This window comes from Cheilinus undulatus, linkage group 1, assembly GCF_018320785.1.
Source record: "Cheilinus undulatus linkage group 1, ASM1832078v1, whole genome shotgun sequence".
Lineage (NCBI taxonomy): Eukaryota > Metazoa > Chordata > Actinopteri > Labriformes > Labridae > Cheilinus > Cheilinus undulatus.
Window position 1 is genome coordinate 53,210,714 of NC_054865.1, and position 23,427 is coordinate 53,234,140.

General features: G+C 39.5%; 1 protein-coding gene across 1 annotated transcript in view; it reads right to left on the reverse strand.

Moving 5' to 3' along the window:
• The window catches only part of LOC121510375 (mothers against decapentaplegic homolog 6-like), a 41,248-nt gene that overhangs the window by 12,437 nt on the left and 5,384 nt on the right, over positions 1 to 23,427 (reverse strand). The window contains exons 2-3 of the mRNA XM_041788396.1: positions 21,713 to 21,766; positions 21,233 to 21,310 (exon numbers count right to left, since the gene is read on the reverse strand). Coding sequence (XP_041644330.1) covers positions 21,233 to 21,310; positions 21,713 to 21,766 — 132 coding nt within the window. The remainder of the gene's footprint in view (positions 1 to 21,232; positions 21,311 to 21,712; positions 21,767 to 23,427) is intronic.

Below are 23,427 nucleotides of genomic sequence, written 5' to 3' on the forward strand. Positions count from 1 at the left end.
CAATATCATACATGTATTAAGAAGGCTCTCATGTACCCACATCACTTTCACCTAGACCCACCAGACCTGCATGGGGATGACGTAACATATGATGGGGCGTACTACATGGAACTAGAGAGTGTTGCCCGAGTTCTTCCATTGTTCTTATGATATTTTGGTTCCTGTGTAGCCTTTTGGTGTCTAGGTTCTTATGCGGTCTAATGATACCTGGCTTCTTATGATGTTTGGGTTGAATGATAGTTGGGTTCTTGTTTTGGTTCTTCTGTGGTTGGGGTTTTGTTGATGCTGTTTGGGTGCCTTTGCTGCTGGTTGTTTGTTGTCTCTGACTTTAGTATTTGGGTTATGCTGATTTGTAGTTCTGCTTGCTTCTGTGAATGTCAAAACACTTTTTAAACACGTTTTTAAAGGTGTTATACACATTTTATTGAAGTCCTTCATTTACTGTAAGTAATTATGAATATCATTGTACTTTAAATCTTGCTGACAATTCACTCAGTTTGGAGTGTGCCTCCAGAAAATCCACATTTTATCCCTTCATTCTTACAGGATTCAGGACCCCCTACCCCCTTACTTACATAGGTATCAACCCTGAGTGCTTCCTTAAGCCTGTTAATCTTTGTTTTGTTTTGTTTTGGTTTTTTTTGGTAAATTTGTTTCAACTGCAAAGTTGAACCTTCCTTTTTTGATTCAACTTTTCAAACTCATCCAAGCATAAAGAGCTTCAAATATTTAGAGTTTGTTTTATTTTTAATTTGCAGTATTTCCTGTCAGGTCAATGTGTGAATTGAAAATGCAAACTGGTGGATGGAAACCCCACTATTGATAAAGTTTGGTTTCATTTGTTCTCTGCCTAACACCTTTTCCATTTTCTTGTGTTTTTCTGGCAAATTTGACATCTAAAACATTTTACAAATAACTGCATCAATCACAAGTGCTGCATGGTAAAATGTCTCTTAAATATGTGCAAGCTTCACAAGAAGAATGCCTTTTTTGCCAGAGGGCTTTTTAAGTTTAATGAATGACAAAAACAGACTCATTGTCAGTACTTTTGCATGTGACATCTTTTAAAAGATGAACAAAAACAATGAAACCACTTCATCTGAGCAAACAGATCAGACTGACTGACTGGTTTGTTCTAGTGTGAGGGCTCTTTGACTTCAAATCCTCCCTGATCTAATTTCTTGAGTTCAGTTTCAGTGCAACATTTGCCCGTTTTTAAGTGCTTGTTAACCAACCGAGAAGCAGCAGCAGCAGCAGGAGGAGGAGGAGGGTGGGACTGAAGTCTGAATTTTCTTCTACTGTACATTAAGGTGTCAAAGCAGCTCCAGCACCAGCTGATTTACTGCTCGGCATGTCGGCGCCATGTCTTTGCTCATGTAAAACCAGTGTTTGCGTAGTTTGTTGGATTGTTCTCACAATACCTTATCATGCTCATTTGTGAGACAGTGTTGAAAACAATCACATCAAAGCCAAAGATTGCACTGGAAATGCCTTTGCTAGATTAGAATGAGCTAATCGATTGACTGTGTTTGATAAAGGGAGCATTGGTCCCTCCTTCAGCGTGCTTTATATTGTCCTCACTATCAACAAACACAGTTCACTATCAACATGTTGTTTGATGTCTCAGTGGGTGCAGAAATTATCTTTATGTAGCCACAGAGGCACATAAACATGCATCACAATTCTCCAAAGATGCTTCAATTAAGACGTGTAGTTTTTAGAATAATTGGCAAGCATTAAATAAAGTTTTGATTTGAATCTTAATAGAGAGACATGAGCAGACACAGAGGAGCAGAGCGGTGCAGTTGACAGGCCTCCCCTCCCAACACATTCCTGGACAGGCCCTCTTCCTCGACACTTCCTCCCCCCGCTCAGCCAGTTACAGGGGTCAAGTTGACAAGTCTCTCATTGAGCCCTCACGTGGTCCCTCTATATGGCCTTCACTCCTCACAACATAATTACACACAATCAGGGGTGGAAGAGATCCAATTGTTCCACTATGATTTATGAAATTCCTCCTCAAACTTCATTTGAAGAATTATCTGCATGTAAAACTGCAGCACGGACGCACACTTATAGAAACACAACACTGATACAATACACAATATGACACATAACTCACTGAGACACTAGGAATTTCAGACATGCAATAACTTGGCAGATCTAGTTCAACTAAATCTATTACTGAATTTCTTTTCTTACAAACTCAACAAAGAGAATTAGAATCTCTATCTACTGGTTTCATCCACCACTGTTATGTCAGTATTAGGAGTCAACAGGCTGAGCAGTAGATGGCGCTACTTATGAAAAAGGAACACTGCAGAAGAAGACAGCTCAGTGCTGTGATGCCTTATGGTAGACAGCTTGTATACTTGCCTTTGCATGAAATGTAGATCATAATGTATTTTCTCATCTTTTTCATTAGTTACTGCCGAGGTTGTTAGCTCTACCATTGCTTGCAGAAGGTGTAAGCGCTGTTTTATTGCAGGAAAGATCTGGCCAGGCAGAACTGGAAGGAGCATGTGAGGGGTGAAATCAAAGTGTAAATGACAGTTGCAATAAAGTTGATTTATTGGGCTAAACTTGCTGCAGGGCTGGAGGGAATCCCCATCTAATGATCTGCTGGTCCCAACAAAGAACCTCTTTTACATGATGCAAAGTCATTTGATCAGTTATTAATAAAATATTTTAGTGAGTACAAATTCTTTCATGTAGTTCTGTATCAGGAAAATATCCGAGCAATTCACAATCTAGTCACTGCCTGAGCATTTACGAATGTTCACAGTTAGGCCTGTAAAATTTAAGAAAATATATGATGTGCAGTTTGAATTTTGAACCGAACAAAGACTAAGGGCACTTCCACATTAGGCCAAGTTGTTTCGAACCACACCGTGGCGCGATTCCTCCCCCTTCCCCACGCTGGCTTGCTTTCACACCAGCAACATCGAACCGTGCCCAGGCCCAGTTGCGTATTTACTCGGTCTGAAACAGAAGGTGGCAGTATGCACATAGCTGGTTTACAACCCCGCCAAGAAGAAGAGAGAAGAAGAAGCTACCATGGCAACCACTGAGGTCATGACCTGAGTGAAGACTGTTTTTGTTTTGACCTTGGAAAAAGTCCATCCTGCAGCCATGGATGATTAAAATCACTCTTTAAGATGCCAGCAACTTCGCTCTTCATATCTGCACATCTACGTACAGCTCAGAGGATTAAATTGGCTCGCGCTGATCAGATACAGCGGTTTTTGAGGTGACAGAGGACTTTTATTGCCTTTGCACCTCCTCTCACTGACTTCAACTTGTGTTCATCTGTAAGGTGAGTCACAACAGACTGTTTATTGACTGGATTCTGATGATCTCTGCCTTTTATTGAGGAAAAATGTGAACAAACTGCCGCGCCTTGGAAAGAAGTTTAGCTTTTACGATAACGTCATAAAGCTGATTTGATGCTCTGTCCTGTATCCGAGCCCGGTTGCATTCACAGCTCATCCGAACCGAGCCAGAGTCCACTTGAATCGCGCCGGAGACCACCTCCCCAAGTGGGCCCAGGCCCAGTGCCCAGGCGCGGTTCGTTTGCATTCACACAACCAAAACGAACTGGACTTTGGAGTCAAGTGCACTCAGATCCAGGACCGGGCCCCTAGTGTGAAAACACCATAAAAATGTTAGTTGCCTACCTTCTTTCCATAGAGTTCTAGTTGCGCCAAACTTTTTTCATCTGAGAATTGTGGAGGCTACGACACTCTTGGGAACTTTCAATGCAGTAGAATATTTTGTGGCCTTCTCTAGATCTTCAACAATCCTGTCTCTGAGCTCTGCAGGCAGTTCCTTTGACCTCGTGTCTTGGTCTCTGCTCTGATATCATTGTCAGCTGTGAGGCCTTCTATAGAGAGGTGTGTGCCTTTCCAAACCATGTCCAATCAGTTTAATTTAGCACAGGTGGACTCCAGTCAAGGTGCAGAAACACCTCAGCAGAGGCTGAAAGAAACGGGAGGAACCCGAGTTAAATTTCAAATGTCAGTGTGATACTTCAGTTTGTTTTTATTTCTGATTAATTTTTCTGTTTTCACTTTGTCATAATGGGGAACTAGGTGTTGATTAAAGAGAATAAAATTGTATTTAAACAACTGTAGCATCAGGCTGCAACATAAAAAATGAAAAGGGGGTCTAAATACTTTCTGAACATATGCTCATATTGTAACAATGACAAAAATGCTTTAACAGTAAAGCCCTACGAATAATGCAGAAAGCTACAGTGTTTAAAACACAAAACCAAAAACGCATTATTGTATTAAATTTAAAGCAAAATATTTAAAATTTAGCAACTCTTACAGAGTTAAAAACACGAAGGAGGTGGCTGTTGATCAGTAGAAGATTCTATCAACTGGAGTGTTGGGTTTGATCCCCAGTTCCTGCAATCACACTTCCTCCATCAGTGCATGGGTGTGAATGGGTAAGTGTGACCTGCAACACTTTAACAAGTCAGCTGACTAGAAAGCACTATACAAGCTCAAGTCTGTTCACATTTATATTTTAATTGAGAAGAATCAAACCTGGTTATGATTGGAGATGCACGCATGAGTTTGAGTGTTTTGTCAAATTTACTAGAAATTGAAGTGAAGCTTTCCTCAGAGACTGACTGTAACATCTGATGTGACATGAATGTTCAGTCTCAATGCACAAGGCAGCTTCATCGCTAAAAATACTCTTTAAATTAGTTTCTTCTTCAGTTTTGAGTCAGCGTTGCATTCGGGGCTCACAGCACAGGCGACAGTTTCCTACATCTCCCAGAGTCAGAGTCTGTCGACATCTGCAAAGAATCTTTAGGTTCAGCAGCATGGCAGGATTCCATTAGAAGCCAAATTGCGGGCTGGCAAAAACTCTGAGGGAACAACGGAAAGCCACAGCCAGTCCTGTAATTTAAACCTTATTTTAAATTGTGATGGCCTGACTACATGGACTGAAAGAAAGGGGGCGAGAGTAATGGAGAAGGAGAGAGAGAAGTGGAGACAGAAAAATGTGTGTACAACAAACAGTAGAGGCTTACTTTAACACTGAGACAATGAACAATAAAGACTAAAACATGTGAAGCAAAAGATGACGGGGGTGTCAAAAGACTGAGCAAAGTTTAGAGAAACACAACTGGCTTTGGCAGGATACCAGTGAATGTCTACAAAAAGATCAAGATTGACTCTGATGTATAAAACTTCTCAAATCCACAAAGATCCCTCAGAGGTCGAAGGCCGTCCATTCAATGTCTACTCTTATAAAATGTCTGAAAATGTAAAGATGTGGAAAAGTCAAAACATTGTATTTGACTATACTGCAGAAATGCATGAGGACATATAAACTATTAAAGACTTAAACATACAGTATCTTGAAAACTAGATTTTTTGGCCAAATCTTTAATGACTGGAGTACAACTTTCACTTAATTTAGGAAGTTTTGTTAGTTCCTGCTACTGTTAAATGTTTAGCTGCTTATTTTTTGGTTGTATTTATCATAGTTTTACCTTGTATGCCTCCTGCTTTTATTATTTAACCAGATTGGGCCTCATTCACCAATATTTACTAAAGTTTTTCTTTAACTTGTTCTTCACAACGTTTCAAAGGGAAACCTACTTCAAATTCTCGACATGCATGCTCTTTAACTTAGCTTCAAGAGAATGGATGAAAAACGAAAGAAATGATCACAGAGTATGGAGAGAAAGGGCCGTCCATAAACGTATACGTTTTACGTAGAGCATACATCAGCTTTAAGAATGGTTTAAGGTACCATTGCTATGAGCCCCTGCTCATGCCGTGGATTTCCCAAGGGACCGAAATCCACCAAGGGTCTCCGGGCATATTACCAGCAGTGAAAAGGCATGAACAGAAGAGACGCCGTCGAGCTTGACCTTGGCTGCTGAGTGACACACGTGTCGACAGGTGTTGGGCTCGACTCTGGCTGCCCTACCCCTCTCTCCAAACTTGGGTTGTGGCTGATAGAGTAAGTCCTAAGTGCCCTACACGGCTCACATTTATGCACTTGACCTTATACATCAGGGGTGTCCAAACTATGGCCTGGGGGCCAAATGCAAACCGCAATCCACGCTTGATTGGCCCACAGCAAATTTAGAAAATACAGTGAAATAGAACATGAAGCCTTTGCTTGGCTGTATTGTACTTCTTAGGTTCAGCACAAGGCAGTGCTACCATGCTAAATCTGTAAACAAACATTTTGATGAAAATAATTTTTTGATGTTTTTCAAATTTGTGACTAAACTAAAATGACACTGTAGATGGTAAAACATATCAGCAACCAAAGTATATTATCTCAATTCTTAACGCCCTAGATGATTACCACAGAAAATGGCAGCACCAATACCACTCCAGGTGCATAGTCAGTGGTAGCCAGTAGGGCTGAATGATTTGAGAAAATAATCTAATTGCGATTAATTGCCCAGCCCTAGTAGCCAGGGCCAACCAGGGCCCTGAAATCTGATTGGCCTCCCCAAAGTCAATGAATTGATTGGCTGTTTGCCTTGTCAACCACTAAACAGCCATGTGACGACTCACAATCACTAACAGTGTCCTAACCTATATTAGATGGCTTTTACTAACTTTAATTTCCTCAAGGTTCAGGATATGAAAGCAGCCCCACCATTCTTATTAAATTCAGTATATGGCTCTTTGCAGAAAAAGTTTGGACACCCCTTGACATACCCCTGTGTGAAGGTAGGTTTTTATTGCTTAAACTAAGGGTTTAATGAAATAATTCCTACCAGTGTGATTCATTTGTATTAGAAGTTAAAGATTTAGAAGATAAGATCAAACATTGCATGGTTAAATTAAAAGTTGACCATATCTAAATCATGTATTTGTGTATATCATTGAATAATACAAACGTGTTAAGTTGATAAAAAACACTGTAAATGTTATTTTAAATTAAACATTTTATTTTTCTTAATCTAGAATTCTGAGTGCAGAAAGGGCAAAGTCAGTCTTTTAACCATCAAATGTGTGTAACAGTGCTCTCTAGTGTTCTTAGATAACGTCTTTTTCTCAAAGCAAATCATAGATCGAACAAAAAAAACTTTGGCAAATGTCAGAATCTTCTTGAAAACTGTAAAAGTTAGTTTAAAGACTGTTAAGTGAGTGAGACCCACTGAGTCTATCCTTTAATGCAGTGTGCTATATAGAACAGTTGATGGCTGTTTTTACTTTCAAATATCTTTTCTGGCTAAAACAGCCATCAACTGTTCTAACCAACTTAGATACTGTTCAGTTGTTAATGTATACTAGTTTTCAGACTTCTGCTTTTAAACTCATTGAGATTGTCTTTAAGCTGCATTCACAAACTTAAAGTTGAGTTTTTAGTGTCTCCATGCATGAACATTTAAAACAGCATCAAACACATCAAGGTCCAGTCTTTATCAGCCCTGAGTCTGAGTTCAACATGTGATGATGATATATTACCAGAGAATGACTACACTAAAGCCCTTCTTGATTTATTGATGATGCAATGCATTTCTGAGTGCCAAAGATAGTGAACGTGACATGAAATGTAGATGTAGAGTTCAGCCAAAACAACACTGTTCAAGTTCAAAAGGGTTCACAAAAATAAATCCCAGGAATGCAGAGAGTGCTTGCAGACTTGAGATAAAAATGGCGCACTTCTTATCAATAAGCTGATTGGAAAAATGAAAACATCTTTCATCTCTCCACTCCACTTAAGATAAAGACATTTCATCTTTTCATATCTCATTTGACTTTTTTTACACTGGTTAATTAATTGAGAATTCTCTGATAAATCAGGATGTTCAGGACATTAGCGGATTTCTAAGGATGGTGCATCTGGAAAACAGGATTTTTAACATTTTGCTCTGTTTTTCCTGAGATTTTTCAGGTATAAAATACTATTCACAACCACTTTTTCTGTATAAATTCAAGATGAAATAAACCTTTAAAGTCCATTTTCTTAACCTTTAGCACTAAATCTCCCAAATATGTGATTTAATGTGCGATTTTTCTTATGTACTTTTCGACAAATTCAAGCAATAAATAATTCCATAAATAAGACCATGTGTATTGAACACAATGAAATTATTTCTGAAGCAAAGTAGCATGAATCTGAATATGAGGGTGCCACAAGCTTTAAGCTATAAAGGAGGCGGCTGGGGTGGAGGAGGTGAAGCTGGCTACCAGCTGATCACAGCTGGGGTATGACTTTCGTAAAATAACTCTAGGCTTCATCAGTTTAAGACAGAGTGAGCTAACTTTTGTTGCTCATATTGCAAAAGTGATGCCATTTGCTTTGTTTAAGGGCACTGTCATTTTTGTGTCACTCCTTTTGATTAAGAAAAACAAACATAAAACACAAAGAGGAGGATTTCTGTAAACCATTATAAAAAAAATGAACACTTGAATGTTTGCATAATGTGCATAAAATCTCATAAAAAGATTTATTAAACTGATATTTTGACACATTTCAAGTTAAAGAAATACTGCAACCTCTGTGATTTGCAAATTGTACTAGGCCATAATGTAATTTAACCTAATTTGCCATTAATTTCCCAGCCCTAGCAGTCACTGTGAGAAATGTATTTCAGTGACTGTATTTTGTTGGTGATTAATAACAATATCAGCAGTTTAGAGAATTTTCAGATCCATTAATTCATCACATTTGCTAGAAAACAAGCCCAGCCTGCTCTATCTTTCTTTGAAAATCAGTTAAATCATCTGCTTTTGCAAATTAGCAATACTGACACCCAAGATCTATCAGAAAGGGCATCCTTTCTCATGTTAGTTTTCTGGTTATCAGTCTAAGATGATAAAAAAAAATCCCCAAACAACAAAAACAAAAAAAGTTTAAGGAGAGCTTTGTGCACTGCATCCTTGTTGCATTCCCCACTTGTAGTGAAAAAGAGCCATGATGGAAAATATGTGAGGAAATGGCAAATGGTTAATGGGCCAGCACTTGATGTTGAATTCCATAGTCTAATGTGTCTCAGTCAGGCATAAGAGCAAGTGTTGTACGCGTGCCAGCAAACAGGCTGGAGGTTCAGGTCACCGAGAGGACCCGGCCAGACTTAGACGGATAGATTCTCTCTGAACGCAGCAAAATGAGCCTGTTTACTTTCTGCAGGGCACCATTTCTACATCTCAGGAGTTGGAGCAGGACAGAAAAGTAGATTCTAAGAGAGTTTTCCATCTAAAAGTTACACTTCTATAAATAAAGTCGCTGCATAGGACTGGTAGAGTAGATTTTTCTAAATGTGAGTCTGACTGTGTGAACCAGGAATGACCAGGAAAGCCTCGCTCTCTGAGCAAAACTCACAAAAAACAGCACGCTGCACTCAAACCCTTCAAACTGTCGACCACTCTGCCAAGAATGTCGGCTCCGCTCCGTGTTTCTTAAGTATTAATGGCGATATGTTCAAACATGTATCAGATGTCACTCTCCAGAGTCAGACCCCCTTATCCCCCCCTCCCACCCCTTTTACTCCGAGACCCCGCTCCCCCTCACCTTCCCAATTTCCCAACATTCCTGGGCCGTGCCCCATCAGTCAAAGGGCCGATTCATGGGGTTAATGCTGCAGCGAGTGCAGACAGGGCTTTGAGACAGGATGTTTGGCTGATACCTCGCTCTGCTTAAGCAAACAAGCCACCAAAATATGATTACCAAGGGCAGAGAGGGAGCAGTCTTCTTGTCTTACTTCAGTGCATCCAGGCCACACTAACGTCCATTAAGTATCACTGCTGTACTGGTTTCCACATGTTTGAAAGAGCTACACTAATGACAACAAGGCAGACAAATGTTTGATGAGCACTATGATGTCGAACTGAAAAATGATGCTGTAGGACTTTTAATACAGCAAAACCTTGGTTCTCAACCTTGGGTTTAGGACCACCTTGGGGGTCACAAGACACTGAGAGTAACTAAGAATATTTTTTAAATTACACTGCTGCCACTTTACACCAAATGTTAACCCTTTTTCATCACCTTTTAACACCAATTTTGCCAATTTGAGCACATTTTTGCCACTTAGAACCCATTTTGTCCATTTTAAAACCTTTCCATCACCTTTCTCTGCCTGTTTCTGCCAACTCTAAACCAATTCTTCCCACATTCTGCTTATTGCTGCCTCTGTTGACCCATTATAGCCTCTTTCAACCACTTTTTACACTAATTTTTGCCCATTTTATCCACAGTTAACCCATTCATGTCTGTTTATATCAATTTTTCATCTCATTCCACCTAATTTCCACATTTTTTTGGACTTTAAAGCCATTACAGCCACTTTTTAATCCCCTCTTACCACTTTTTAATCCCCTCTTACCACTTTTGATCCTGTTTTTGCCACTTTAACCCATTTTTGGTTATTTTGCCACTTTTTTTAATCTCATTTATGTTCTTTAAAAATCCAATTTCATTACCTTTTCCACCATTTTTGCCACCATTAAAGTTTTTGTGATCCCAGCTTGTTTATTTGTCATATGACCTGGCAATTAAGAGCTATTAATGGGCTGTACATTTCAAAAATGTAAATTCTACTTTTGTTGAAGCAAAGAGAAGTCAAAATTTGGTTGAACTAACAGTGAACCTTGCTCAAGACAAACCAGCTGTAGATACTGTTGTTTTACTCACATTAACATGCCTTACATTATAATCATAACATGTTTATTTGATATACTAATCTTGTTTGACAGTAGCTTAACTTTTAGATCAACATGAACTGTCATTTTACTTAATAGGATTCTCACACATGCACTAAACCCTTAAAAATTTCTAAAATTTTGGCGAGAGCTGCACATGCAAGTGCAAACCTCTGCATTTTTTAAATCTTTTCCAGCCAGAACTAAAGTGAAATTTCTGCATGAAGGCAGTGAAGAACAAACAAGAGTGAGTGGGGCGGGGGTTGTTTATATCCTGCTGTGCTGTCACTTTTATGTACATCATAAAGCTGCTTTATCATCTTTTCTGCTCACCAGAGCATTCTTCTTGTTTTTTGGGGAATACTGTGAATATGTCCAATTGCATCTAGCACTGATATAAGGGCGAAAACCTCCGATGTGAGGTCTGACCCTGCTGCCATCTTTGATGAGAGAGATACTCATGAAGATTTCTGCAGCAGCCTAGCCTGAAAATTTCTAGAAATGTTCAGGAGTGCAAAAAAAAGAGGAAGTAATTCTGTGTGACATTATGTTCATGACAGATAACAACAGTAATAAATCCTCCCCTGATGATTCATTACTCTTAACAGAGAATAAAAGGAGACATACTGGATATTATTGCATAAGCCGTCTTACAACAGGCTGAGTAGCTGTGACTGAGATGTTGGTGGTGACATAGACAGCTAGGTCCATGTTATGGTAGCGTCTTACACATGCTGAGGCTGACAGCAAACGATTCTGCAGCGCTCCTGCAGAAAAAGGGTTCTCGTTGCCATCAAATTTTGGCATGTTTGACATACAAAGAGTCATCAGACACATCATGAATGTCAGTGGACCTCCCCTGAACAATGAGTAATAATGCCGACAAAGCCACAGTATTTGATTTCTAGAAAACAACTGTCATGTTTGAAGGTGGGTGATTCAAGTCATCAGTTATGATGTTGTGACTCACATTTTATCAGATAAATCTCTGTGGTTAACTTTTCAAGCTGTTACACTGTACACAGAGCAGTGCAGGAGAAAAGGCGGTTGACTGTATTTCAGGAGGGATGGATTGTGGTTTAGTCGTGGTGCTGAAAATCATCATTTTCACGAAGCATTGTGATGCAGCTGTGGATGATTCTGCATCTATGCAGAGGCAGCTCATGATCAATGCAGACAGACCATACATGTGTTTTCTCCCTGCAGCTGGACCTACTGGCAGATATGAATATGAAAAATATGAAAATGTGGCGCTCAGGTAAAGTTTTTGCAAACTCTAAGCATGCTTTTGTGTTTTTTACATTGAGGAGAGGCTGCCATCTCGCCACGATCGATGGAGGGCTGCAGTGATGTTTGTCCTTCTAGAGCAGCGTTACTCAACCCTGGTCAACCAAAGAGCCAAATATTTGAAAAATACCTTTGCAAGAGCCCCAATCTAAGTGGTGAAAAGTGGCAAAAATGAGTTAAAGTGGCAGTAAAAAGAAGTTAAAGAGGGCAATATGGTCAAAAAGCAACAAAAATGGGGGGAAAGGGGCAAAATCATCATAAAATGTCAAATACTGGGTGAAAAGTGACAAAATGGGGGAGGAAAAGGTGGCAAAAAAGGGCAGAAAGCATCGAAATTTGGGTGAGAAGTGACAAAAAAAATGTGTTACAGGTGACAAAAATGACCGAAAAGTGGTAAAAACATGACAAAACTAATGGAAAGTGACTAAAATGAGCAAAAGGTTTTTAAAGGTGGGAGAATGGGCAAAAAACAGCAAAGAGTGGCAAAAATTTGGGAAAAAACTGGCATTTAATGGCAAAAAACAGCTAAACTGAGCAAAAAGAAGTGACAAGAGTGGGCTTAAAGCAGTAAAAAATGATTAAAAGTGTGTTACTTGTTATTTAATCATGACACCCATCAGCTATCATCTATTATCATCTTATAGATGCTGTATTCCTCTACTAACAGACGTGAATTTCTCAGTTGTGCAGGTAAAGCGTTGAACGACTATCAAGCAAGATTTTCTTCTTGGTCTGAAAGGTAAAAAACATCATTTCTTCATCTAAAACATTCTAAGTTACGCCGTTCATAAATATATGTATGTGAGCCCCAGTAAAGTGATTGATTCACTTCAGTGGTATGGGCGGAAAAAAAATTATTTTCCATGTGATTTAGCTACAGATTACAGGGAATTAAGTTTGCCAAACACTAACATACTTACAGTTTCTATGTGTTACTTTTTTAAAACCATCCTTACTGTTTTGATTTCTATTCTATTTTGTCTTTTCTTAATATCTTATACGCTCTTACATCTCAGGTCACTAAGTCTCTTCTCATGTAGTTGGGTTCCTGTGTTTCCTGGATTCTTCTAGGTTATTCTGGATTTTTACTTTTATTCTAGATCTTTTTGTTTCTGGGTTTTTATGCTGTCTTTCTAAGATGATATGTTCTGGGGTTTTATAATGAGTCTCTTGGGCTGTTATGATGCTGGGGTTACATTGTTGGCTGAATTTTTCATGGGTTCTTTTGTTGTTGGGGTTTTGTCTTTCTTCTGTTCTTATGCTTGTATTGTTTTACAATGCTTTGTCTTATTTGTGATTCTTCAAAGCACTTTGTAAACCTGTTTTAAAGGTGCTGTACAGCTGTAATGTAGTTAAAGTCAAGCTTTATCAAGTCTGTCCTCAAGCAGAAGAAAACCACTTTTCAAATGTTTGTGTTATGGTCAGTCCTTTCGGATGTGCTTCAGGTGGTGAAGGAATCAAAACACTGATTGGAGTTAACGGAACAGCACCAAGCAGATTTATGGCTTATGTTCAAATATTTGATTTATCAGGGACTGTTAGCTGCTCTTATGTTCAGATATCTTTCTACAGAGACAAATCATCAAAAGAACACCGCTAATGAGAGCTGGTAAGTCATTGGTGCAGATAAGGTTCTGCATGTTTGTTGTCTCCCTGTGGTGTGTTTTACCTGTATACATCAAAAGACTACTGATACGTGATTGGTCAATACAGCTTGGATTATAAATGTAAACCAGAGTCTTTAACATAGTGAGAATTACAAATGCTGCGAAAATAGAGATGACTTCCTGTCTATAATGCTCTATCTGGCTACTTGGAGATTTAAAACAACTTTGTTGTAACTTAAAGGTACAGTGTGTAAAATTGGGAGTAATTAGAGAATGTGTATCTGTTATTTGGACGCCTCTGTGGTACTGTCCAAACATGTAAGATGCCAAAAATCCAAAATGTCAGAGTCCATGGAGCGGACACTCCTCATATATGAATAAAAGGATTATTCTAAGTTGATAGAAATAAGTGTGGACAAACGAGTTAGTGGAGTTTAAAGGGCCACATATTTTACCCCTTTAAGGCAAGTTTATATTGGTCTCAGAGTTCCCTAAAACATGCCTGTGAAGTTTGTTTCTGAAAACACCAGTATTGGATTTTTGCATGTCTAAAAAAACTCCTCTGTTTCAGAACTGTTCAGAACGAGCTGTTTCTGTGTCTGTAGCTTTCATGTTCATAAGCTGTCTGACTCCGCCCCTGACTCCGCCCCTCTCAGGAAATGGAAGCGTCTCTCCTGATCTTCCTCTCAGCTACCAGCTGAGGATGGCCGAACTTTCCTCCAATGGTAGGGCCAACCGAACCTGGGGGGAGGTGCTAACACCCCACATGACATCATGATGGGAAAATCTGAGAACTGCTTGTTTCAGCACACATTTTTCTGAAAGGTGGAGAAGAGAGGAAGAGGGAATGGATTTTTCTGATTCTTGGAGGGATTGAGGACAGGCCTGGGGACATATTTTTGCTAGAAAAGCCTAAAGAGTGTATTTTGCATTATATGTGATCTTTAAAGATTTATTTTATATATTTTTTTGTTTTTATTCATAGAGGACAGTGGATCACATCAGAAACAGGGATGAGAGAGTAGGGGTTAGGTATGTGGGAAAGGAGCCACAGGCTTGAACCTGGGCCACCTGGACCAAAAGACCAACATCAGCTGAACTATTTTTCTTAACCTATCATCATTCCTTTTACTTTAAGTGTGCTTTAAGGACTGGAATTTGTACATTTGTTCATCCTTAAACCAGGTGGTACTGTCTAATCAGCAAAAATCCAGTATTGAGCAACAAATTCATATCTTCAGGTGATTCAACACTAATTTAGATAGGCCTACTTATAAATACTACATCTCATTTTACTGGAGTTGTTTTGCTAATTGCTACACAGCTAAATATTATACGCTGCACCTTTAAAACAATTCAACTGTAGAGGCCATAAATGATTTCTTACAGGGTTGACTCCTGGTATGAACAACTGTTCTGGGGCGTAGGGGGCCCGGTGGTTGGGTCATGTCCTATGTGCAAGGGCGGCTCGGGTTAGGGTCTGCCTGTGGCTCCTTTCCTGAATGTCTCACCCCAACGTAGTCCACTGTCCTCCTCTCTGAATAAAGGCGTATCCTCAACAAGGGGTTGGGTTGACCCTAACCTGCGACCCCTTTCCCATACGTCATTCCCCGTGCTCTCCTCACAGTCTCCTACTCCTTTCACTGTTCTGTCCTTTAAGATAAAGGCACATAAAACCCAACAATGAATCCTGGATAAAAACACACACATGAAAGCTGAAAGAGAAGTTTGATGTCACACATGGCTGGAAAAGAAGCGGATAGCGTCGTAGAGCCTTCAATAAAAAAAACAGAAACTGAAGATGTTAGAAAAAATATAGTAAAGCTGACGCCTTATTTTAAGTTAAGCATCAATTATAAAGTTAAAAAAACAGAACGGTGACTCACTACTAACAAATGCCGTGATTGGTGGACTGTGTTTATCCGTGTGTGTGTGTGTAGTAGTGTGTCTTTGTGTGTGTTTTTGTCCTGATAGCACCCCTATGTGAGCGCTCAGAGACGATCTTATCACAGAGTCAGACAGAAATTCCTTCCTCGCTGACTCCCTGTCACACACAAACACACACACACACAACGAGCAGCTGAATGACACGTTTTGTTGGAGTCACCGAGGGACGGTCTGGGAAGATATAAGTCTACTAAACTTCCAGTAGACATTTCCCTTTTCAAAGCTGACTGTGAGCTGCGGTTTAAAGGGAACGTTAACTGATCGAATGATAAAAGAGGCCGGGGCAAAGGTATGTATGGACCACACCCTGCTGCAGCCCTTTTTCTCCTCCCCTTAAAGCCAGAATACATAGCTGCTTTAAAAGGAATAAAAAAGATGCTGAAGTTGCAGGGAGCAAGTTCAATGCTTGTATTTGTTCTAAAGAAAACATCACAGGCTTTAGAAGATCTGCCAAAGGATCACCTGCACAAAAAGACTCATTTACACTCTTTAAAGAGCTAACAAACATCAGAGGCTTTTATAAGCTGCAGACAATTCTTTGATACCAGCTTCATGTTCAGATTATTTCCTGTTATTAAGCCAGCTGTAGCTCAAAGAGGGAAGCTGTAGAACCGGTAAAAGTTTACAACAAAAGCTACACGCACTTTTTTTTCCCAACTGCTTCTGTTTTGCCAAGTCTCTGTGCTGCTCGTGCTCCTGGCCTGAGCTCCAGTTCTTGGCTCCAGCGTTCTGGTGTGGGGGGCAGGGGGATCAGAGACCACACACGCACACAAACACTCTAGCCGACACTTCTAGGAAGAAAACTCATCCATCTCCATTCATTTACAGCAGACAGACAAACATGAAGATAAATTCTTCAGTGCTTAGAAGGATACTAAGAAGTTGGATGGCTAAAATCGAGAGCTAAAACTTGACTCTTGAACACTTTAGATCTTGACTGAGCAAGCTTTGGAGGATTTCTGGACAAAGAAACAACTTTGAATCCTGTGTGAATCAGCACAGGTGAGAATCAACTTTCGGTTCCTAACAAAGTTTAGTTGTTTGAATGTGTCCAACAAGAGATGCAAGCAAAGAAAAGGCATTAAGCATGGATACAGTTACCAGTACCAGGTATCGGAGCAGATACCAGGCATAATTACTTGTATTCATACTCATACAAAGGTGTCTTCAAAGGGGGAGCCATGTCAGCAGTCTGTTGATAATTTAAATCGAATGAGGATGAAAAAAGTAGAGGAGAAGAAAACTAAGCACTGATAAATTTTCTAGAGAAGGAATGAAAAAAACCTTTGAAAATAAACTTTTTAAATAACTCTAAGCACATTTATGGTATTATTAAGTCCTCATATTTGTGCTCCGTATCAGTGATTACCCAAATGTAAGTACTCATTCTGGAAAAAACGTGGTATTAGTGCATCCTTAAAACGGTGATTATTTACAATAAAATAATAATTAAACCCAGGATTGTCTCATAAAAATAAGGGATAAACAATATTAGATTTTTGCAGATATCAGATATGCAGATTTTTACACATTAATTTAAGCCGATATCAATACTGATATATATATATACTTTTTAAAGATTTATTTGTGGGCTTTTTGTGCCTTTATTGACAGAGGACGACTGTAGATAGAGTGGGAAACTAGGACAAGGGTGTTGGGGAGAGGCATGCAGCAAAGGGGCCACAGGCCAGATAAGACCCTATGAACACCTTAAACCACCAGGCCATCTGTGCCCTGATACCATTACTGAAACGCAGTTCAGTCCTAAAACTTTAGTTCTTAAAAGACACAATTAGAAGATTAGATTAGATTCGATTTTTACAGCAAAATATCTGCAACAATGGTCATACCACTGATTCACCTTCTAAGCTGATATCAGAATCAGAATCAGCTTTATTGGCCAGATATGTTTGCACATACAAGGAATTTGACTCCGGTTAAACTTTGCTCACTTAGTACACAAGAATATACACAATAAACACACAATTTTGAACATTTAACTTACATTTGTACAAACAATAGAAAGAAAGGCGTAAAGGGTGCTTGTGTTAGAGACTATGTCTATATAATTTACATATATGCAGTTTTAGCAGCTGAGTAATGAACATGAGGTAGATGAAGATGAAGCTGTGAACATAGTTATGGTCATGCCATATTTACAAAAAACTGTGTGCACAAAAAACTGTGTGCATATCTATCAATATCAGCCAATACCGATATCATACTGTTTATATCCAGCATCCAATCAAAATCCACCCAAAGGTCTGATTTTGTTGTTATCACCAGTGAGCTGTGTACATTCTATTACCAACTTTATCAGAATCCCTTTCATAACTGAGCAACTTCTAGACCAAAAAAGGAAAATAGAAATTTTAATATTTTACCACTGAATTTTCCTCCTAAGAGTGTTATGGAAGCTACAAAAAGACATTAAAACCTTCCTGTAGACATGAAAAGCCTAGAAAGTATAATTTCCTTCAAAAAGCCTTTCATTCTTTACAAACTCCAGTAAAATTCATTTATGTAGAGTGAGGAGAAAGGCACGATATTATTGGTTATACTGGTGTGATATCAGTATCAATAGGTACAGCCGTGTATCAGCAGACTGTATGAATACGTTTGTGCCGTTTACACCAAAATTTAGCGGAACATTTTCTTTTTCCACCCTTACTGAAGGACTGATATTTTAGGTTTTAATAACAGCTAGTTGATTTTGTTACACTTAAAATAATTTTTTTGTGTTATTTCAGGTACTTGTTTTCATTGTCTGAGGGAACACCACACAATCCTGCTGTTTAGTTAGGAAAATTAGTTTTAATAACAGGTCAACTGTAGTATCGGGAAGACTCAATTTTCTTTACAATTAAACAAAAAAAAAAAAAAAAGATTGTGGGTGTGCAGATGGCCTAGTGGTTAGGATGCACCCCATGTATGTGGGTGACCCAGGCTCTTTTACTGCATGTCATTCACCACTCTCTCATCCCTTTTTCTGGCTCTATCCCCTGTCCCATATCCACAATAAAAGCAATAAACCCCCAAAACAAATCTTAAAAAATAAAATAAAATAAATCAAAATAAAATAAAATAAAAATTTTGTGTATATATTGGTTATATTGGCTAGGTTAATAATGGTGTTTGTTATGATCTCCAATGGTTTCGGTTCTGTACGCTGTCACTTGACAAATCATTTGTATGAAGAATGAAGGAAAACACACAGCGATATTTACATGCCAATATAGGTGGCAGTAATGCTCATAACTGTTTGCTAACCACTATTAAAAAACTAACAAAGAAGAGGAAGAAGCAGGCACAACAAAACACACAAAGAAGAAAAGTTCTTCTCAACAGCAACAACAGCACAGCAATGAAATCTGCCGGCCTCCTCTCTCTCTCTCTCTCTTCAATTCTCTGTGCAGTTTTTAAAAAGCCTCTGGATGTGAAAGCAGGAAGGGTCAGAGACATTACTGATGCTGATACTTCATAAGGCGATGCGTGGATATACAGTAGAAGACAACAACGGCTATCAAAGTGTATTTAAGTGCTCTGCTCAGGCTCTGTTACAATGTCCCCTCCTGTCCTTACCAAAGCCAGTCTGGGATCTTTCACTGACGAACACGTGTCGAGCTTTTGCACGAGGAACCACTACAGCAACTACTTACTAACAACATGATGGTAACTGCTCTGAAATTCACAGATTTTTATTTTTCATGTATTTATTTTATAATTTCAAAACAGAAGAGTTAATTTTTCTTGTTTTGTTTTCCTCTTTTGGCCTCATGTTTAATCACCACAGGCTGTATCACAGTAGTTCTAAATAACAGATGGAACAAACAAGCTGCACTGTTCTAAGTTAAAACAAATACATCTGGGATTTCATATTACTTTGTTCCTGATGAACCGAACCCATTCTGAACCCTAACCCTAAAACAGAGGTATGAACTGAACCTTGACCTCTGAACATTACACCCCTCATGTAGGTTAAAATGTGCCTGGAAATATCAGCACATCAGATATCGACAAAAATCCAATAAAGTGACTCCCTATGAGCGAGGTGTGCAGTGAGAGGGCATGAGTCCTCTGTGATTTTGGAATATCTGCAACAGCCCTGCCCCTCAGCATGGAAAACTTACAAAACAACTCAATTAACTACTTTATACACACACTTTAACAAAAAAAGGGCAAGTTAATCTACGAAAAGCAGAAAAATGTGTAACTGGAGTTCTGTTACGATCAAAAACTTTTTTAAAATTGCAAATTAGCTTAAAGGTTTCTGAAAATGTAGGTATGTTTGTTTCAGTGTCTAAAAGCAGATGCAGGAAAGGAAGAGTGTGATCATTTGTGTTAGAAAATATAAATGGATGAATTCTTTAAGGCCCTAAAGGACATAAAAACTGCACCAAAACCTCTGTAGGCTGTTAATTCCTCAGGGTATTTATATTAACACCTATAAACCAGGTGGTTTACAAGTTATTTTGTGGCTCAGTGGATCTATTTGTAATTTTTTTGGCCAAAAATGTGAAAATTTTCAAGGATTATCCACAAAAATGTTATTCATCACAGTGTCAAAAGGCAGAAAATGAAATGCTGAAAATGTAGCATTCATCTATAATTAAAAATAAATGCTAAAAACCATCTGAGCGAGGTATTTGGAGAGCTTCTGAGCTCAGAACTTCTACAATCTGTGCTACAGCCCTCCCTCAGCATTGAAAAACATAAAAAACAACTCTGTAAACTATTTTAAATACCAACTTTCACAAAAAAGCTCAGGTTAATCTCTCGACACAACGGAAAAACAAACCAGAGAACTTCTAACTGGAGTTGTGTTTCCTCTTCAGACAGATCTGTGAAGCTGTGACAGCACTACACAGACTTTATAGGTGCCCATTCACCTTTCAACACCGTCCACAAGTGAGCCCGGGGAGGCTTGATCGAGTGGGTTTGTGGGTTTCTTCTAACGCTACGAGGACCTCTCCACCCGACCCCAGCACGTAAACAAATAAAGCTCCAGTTTCATCATCTAGAGGGGGCTGTTTCCTGTCCAAACGCAGCCCTCGGCCCCCCCCTCCTTTCCACATATACACACTCGCACAAAACTCTACACCTCCGCCTCATCAGAGCGGCTCGGCTCCCCCCGCCCCCAAAATGCCAGCCTCTTTCCACTGCTCAATTGCCGAGAGGAATGGAGGGATTTGAGGGAAGAAAGAGGGAAAGAGGGGGATGGGTGGCTGCAGAGGCAGAGGGGAATGGGAGTATGCATGGGGATCTTATTGCAGCTTCATCCCAGTGAAATATTTTGCTGTGGAGAAAGCGCAGTGAGAGAGAGAGAGAGACGGGGAAAGAGAGACAGAAAGGCTACACTGCTGTGGCATCTAGATAGTGAGAGACCCCAGACCCCCACCGAGCCCTCCATGCCTCTCTGACAAAAGAAGCTTTATGCAGAAGACTTTTTAGTTGTCTTAACAGCCATTGAAAATAGGAAAGAAAGCACGCATAATAACACCAGAAAATGTAATTTTCCCTTTTATGCAAACAATTAGAGAGGCTGCACGCTATGTGTGTTTGCAGGCCTGACTCTGTGTGTGCGTGTCTGCAAGCACAAACACTCATGCAACTTGAAAAACTTTTTCCATTTGTGCTTCCAAACTTATTTGTTCATTCGTAAGGAAAACAAATCCACTCTCATCATTAAGACCCTGCAGGAGCAACCTTCTGCACGGACACAGTGATCATGTAGTCACGATCTAAGTAACTCACCTGTGTATTCTCTGGGCGTAATGTGAGGCGGATTGGAAGAGAGGGAGGGCACAGTTTCAGTGTAAGACAGAGAGGAGTCTGGGAAATGAAGAGGCAAAAACAAAGCAGAGAAGTGAGATATTGATCGATAGTCATGGACAATTTATTAAACAAAACAACTCTATCTGGACTCCTTTCTGTAAGAACTTAAAAGTTGCATATGACCAGAATTGTTTTAGTCACTTCTGCTTTATTACAACCCTTAAAACTGCATATTAAAAGATGTGTTTGCATGAATCAAGCTGGCCGATCATAAACTCTACATGTCATGCTCCTGAAAAGGTAAGATGAGCGCAGGTAAAGCCACTTTGAACACAAGCAGCTTTCAAACATTATCTCAGTTTCCAGTCTAAAAATATGAGGGTGACGACATCCTCTGTGTCAATTACTGGTTTTGTGTGTGGTGGCGTTTTTTTTTTTTTTTTTTTTTTCCAAACTCACCCAGTGGCTTGTGTTCTTCTGAGCGGGACAGGGAGTACGGGGGAGGAGGAGATTCTGGAAATACAGCAGAAAGAAAAAAAAAATCAAAGTTAAATTAAAGGCTTTAATCCCAAATGATCAACCGTCCCACATAAGTGCAGAGTGAAATGATCAGAAGCTGGATGTTCTAACTACCAGCTGTAGATTTTTATAAGGTGACATTCTTACATTTCTTAGATTTGAAGACATTTTGTTGTTGTGCCACGAACAAATAAGTCGGAGCCCCACATAAAACTCTCTAAAAAACTTAGGGACACTTTTACTCTAGAGAATTTAAAATGTTTATTAGCCTTCAGTCTCGCCTAATTCAAATAAAAAACAGATCGTACTTACATGCACATGCAAGTTGAGCTACACTTTAAAGCTTGTCCTCTATCTTAAAATGGATTTCTGTGTTTTTTCCTGTTGGGAATGCGTGCAAAAAGCTGGTTTAACAATTAAATGTCTTGTCTCTAGGTAGTCAGCACCAGATTACTAGTCATTTAACCTAATTCTTAAAAATTTTAATCCTTTAATTTCTACAATCCTGGTCAAATGCTCTGTCTAAACTGTGGAACAGCCATTGCTACTAGTAGCCATAATGCTCTTTAGCCAGAGGGTAAACAACAGCAAACTCATAGCATTGATAACATCTTATAGGAACAGCATGGTTTAGCACTATTTTGATTTAGAGAATGGGATAAAGTTACATGTAGGCTGTGTGAGGTTATACCCCCACATCTGAAATAATGAGTGCCGATATTCACAACAGAGCAACCGGGCGGAAACACCATTCTGTGGTGGCGGGCGGCAGTAGCCGCAGTCTGGAAGTACTTGGGCTGGGAATCGGAGGGCCACCGGTTCAAGCCCCTGTCAGACCATATCTGGACTTTGGCCTGGTAGCTGGAGAGGTGCCAGGTCACTTCCTGAGATCTGCCGAAGTGCCCTTGAGAAAGGCACTGAACCCCCAACAACTCACGACAGGCTCCAATGAGGGCAGCAAGGCCATCACTCTGACATCTCTCCATTACTGTGTGTCCATGGGGATCCTGATTGTGCGTTTGTTTTTGCATGTAATTCAGCCTATGTTTGTGTAGCATGTATAACAATCGAGTTTTAACTGTGACTTTCCCTTCAGGGTTTAACACAGTATGACTTAACAGGAGTATGACATCAACTTATAAAGAGGCTAGATGCGAATGCCAGCTGCATTGTGCAAACAAACTTTGCACCATGATCCCATCGTAAATTAACCATGTTCAATTTCGGCTTTTTAACTTCAGACTAGTAGACTAAACACAGTTAGGATTTGAGTTTAAACAGATCTGAAATTATTTGCTTAGGAGCATCCCAAGTCCCAGTTAGAGGCTGACATTCCCACAGGTCACGGGATGCCCATGGGATGGGAGTCATTCCACTATTCGATCACGTGATTGAATAGTTTTCGGGAAAAAAAGTCAGCTGGAGTGGGCGTGAACCAACATGACAATAGACCAGTTTTCATATATAAATATGCACATGCAGTTTTAACATTCAACTGGCCAGTTTTTTTGTGGAAAATGGACAGAAGCACCACATATTAACCACACTTGGCAGCCATTATGCTTGTAGTTTTCGTGAGCCGTACTGCAATGCAAGTCAAATGAACTACACTTCCCACAGTGGAAACGGCACTGCCTTAGCTGACACTTCATCTA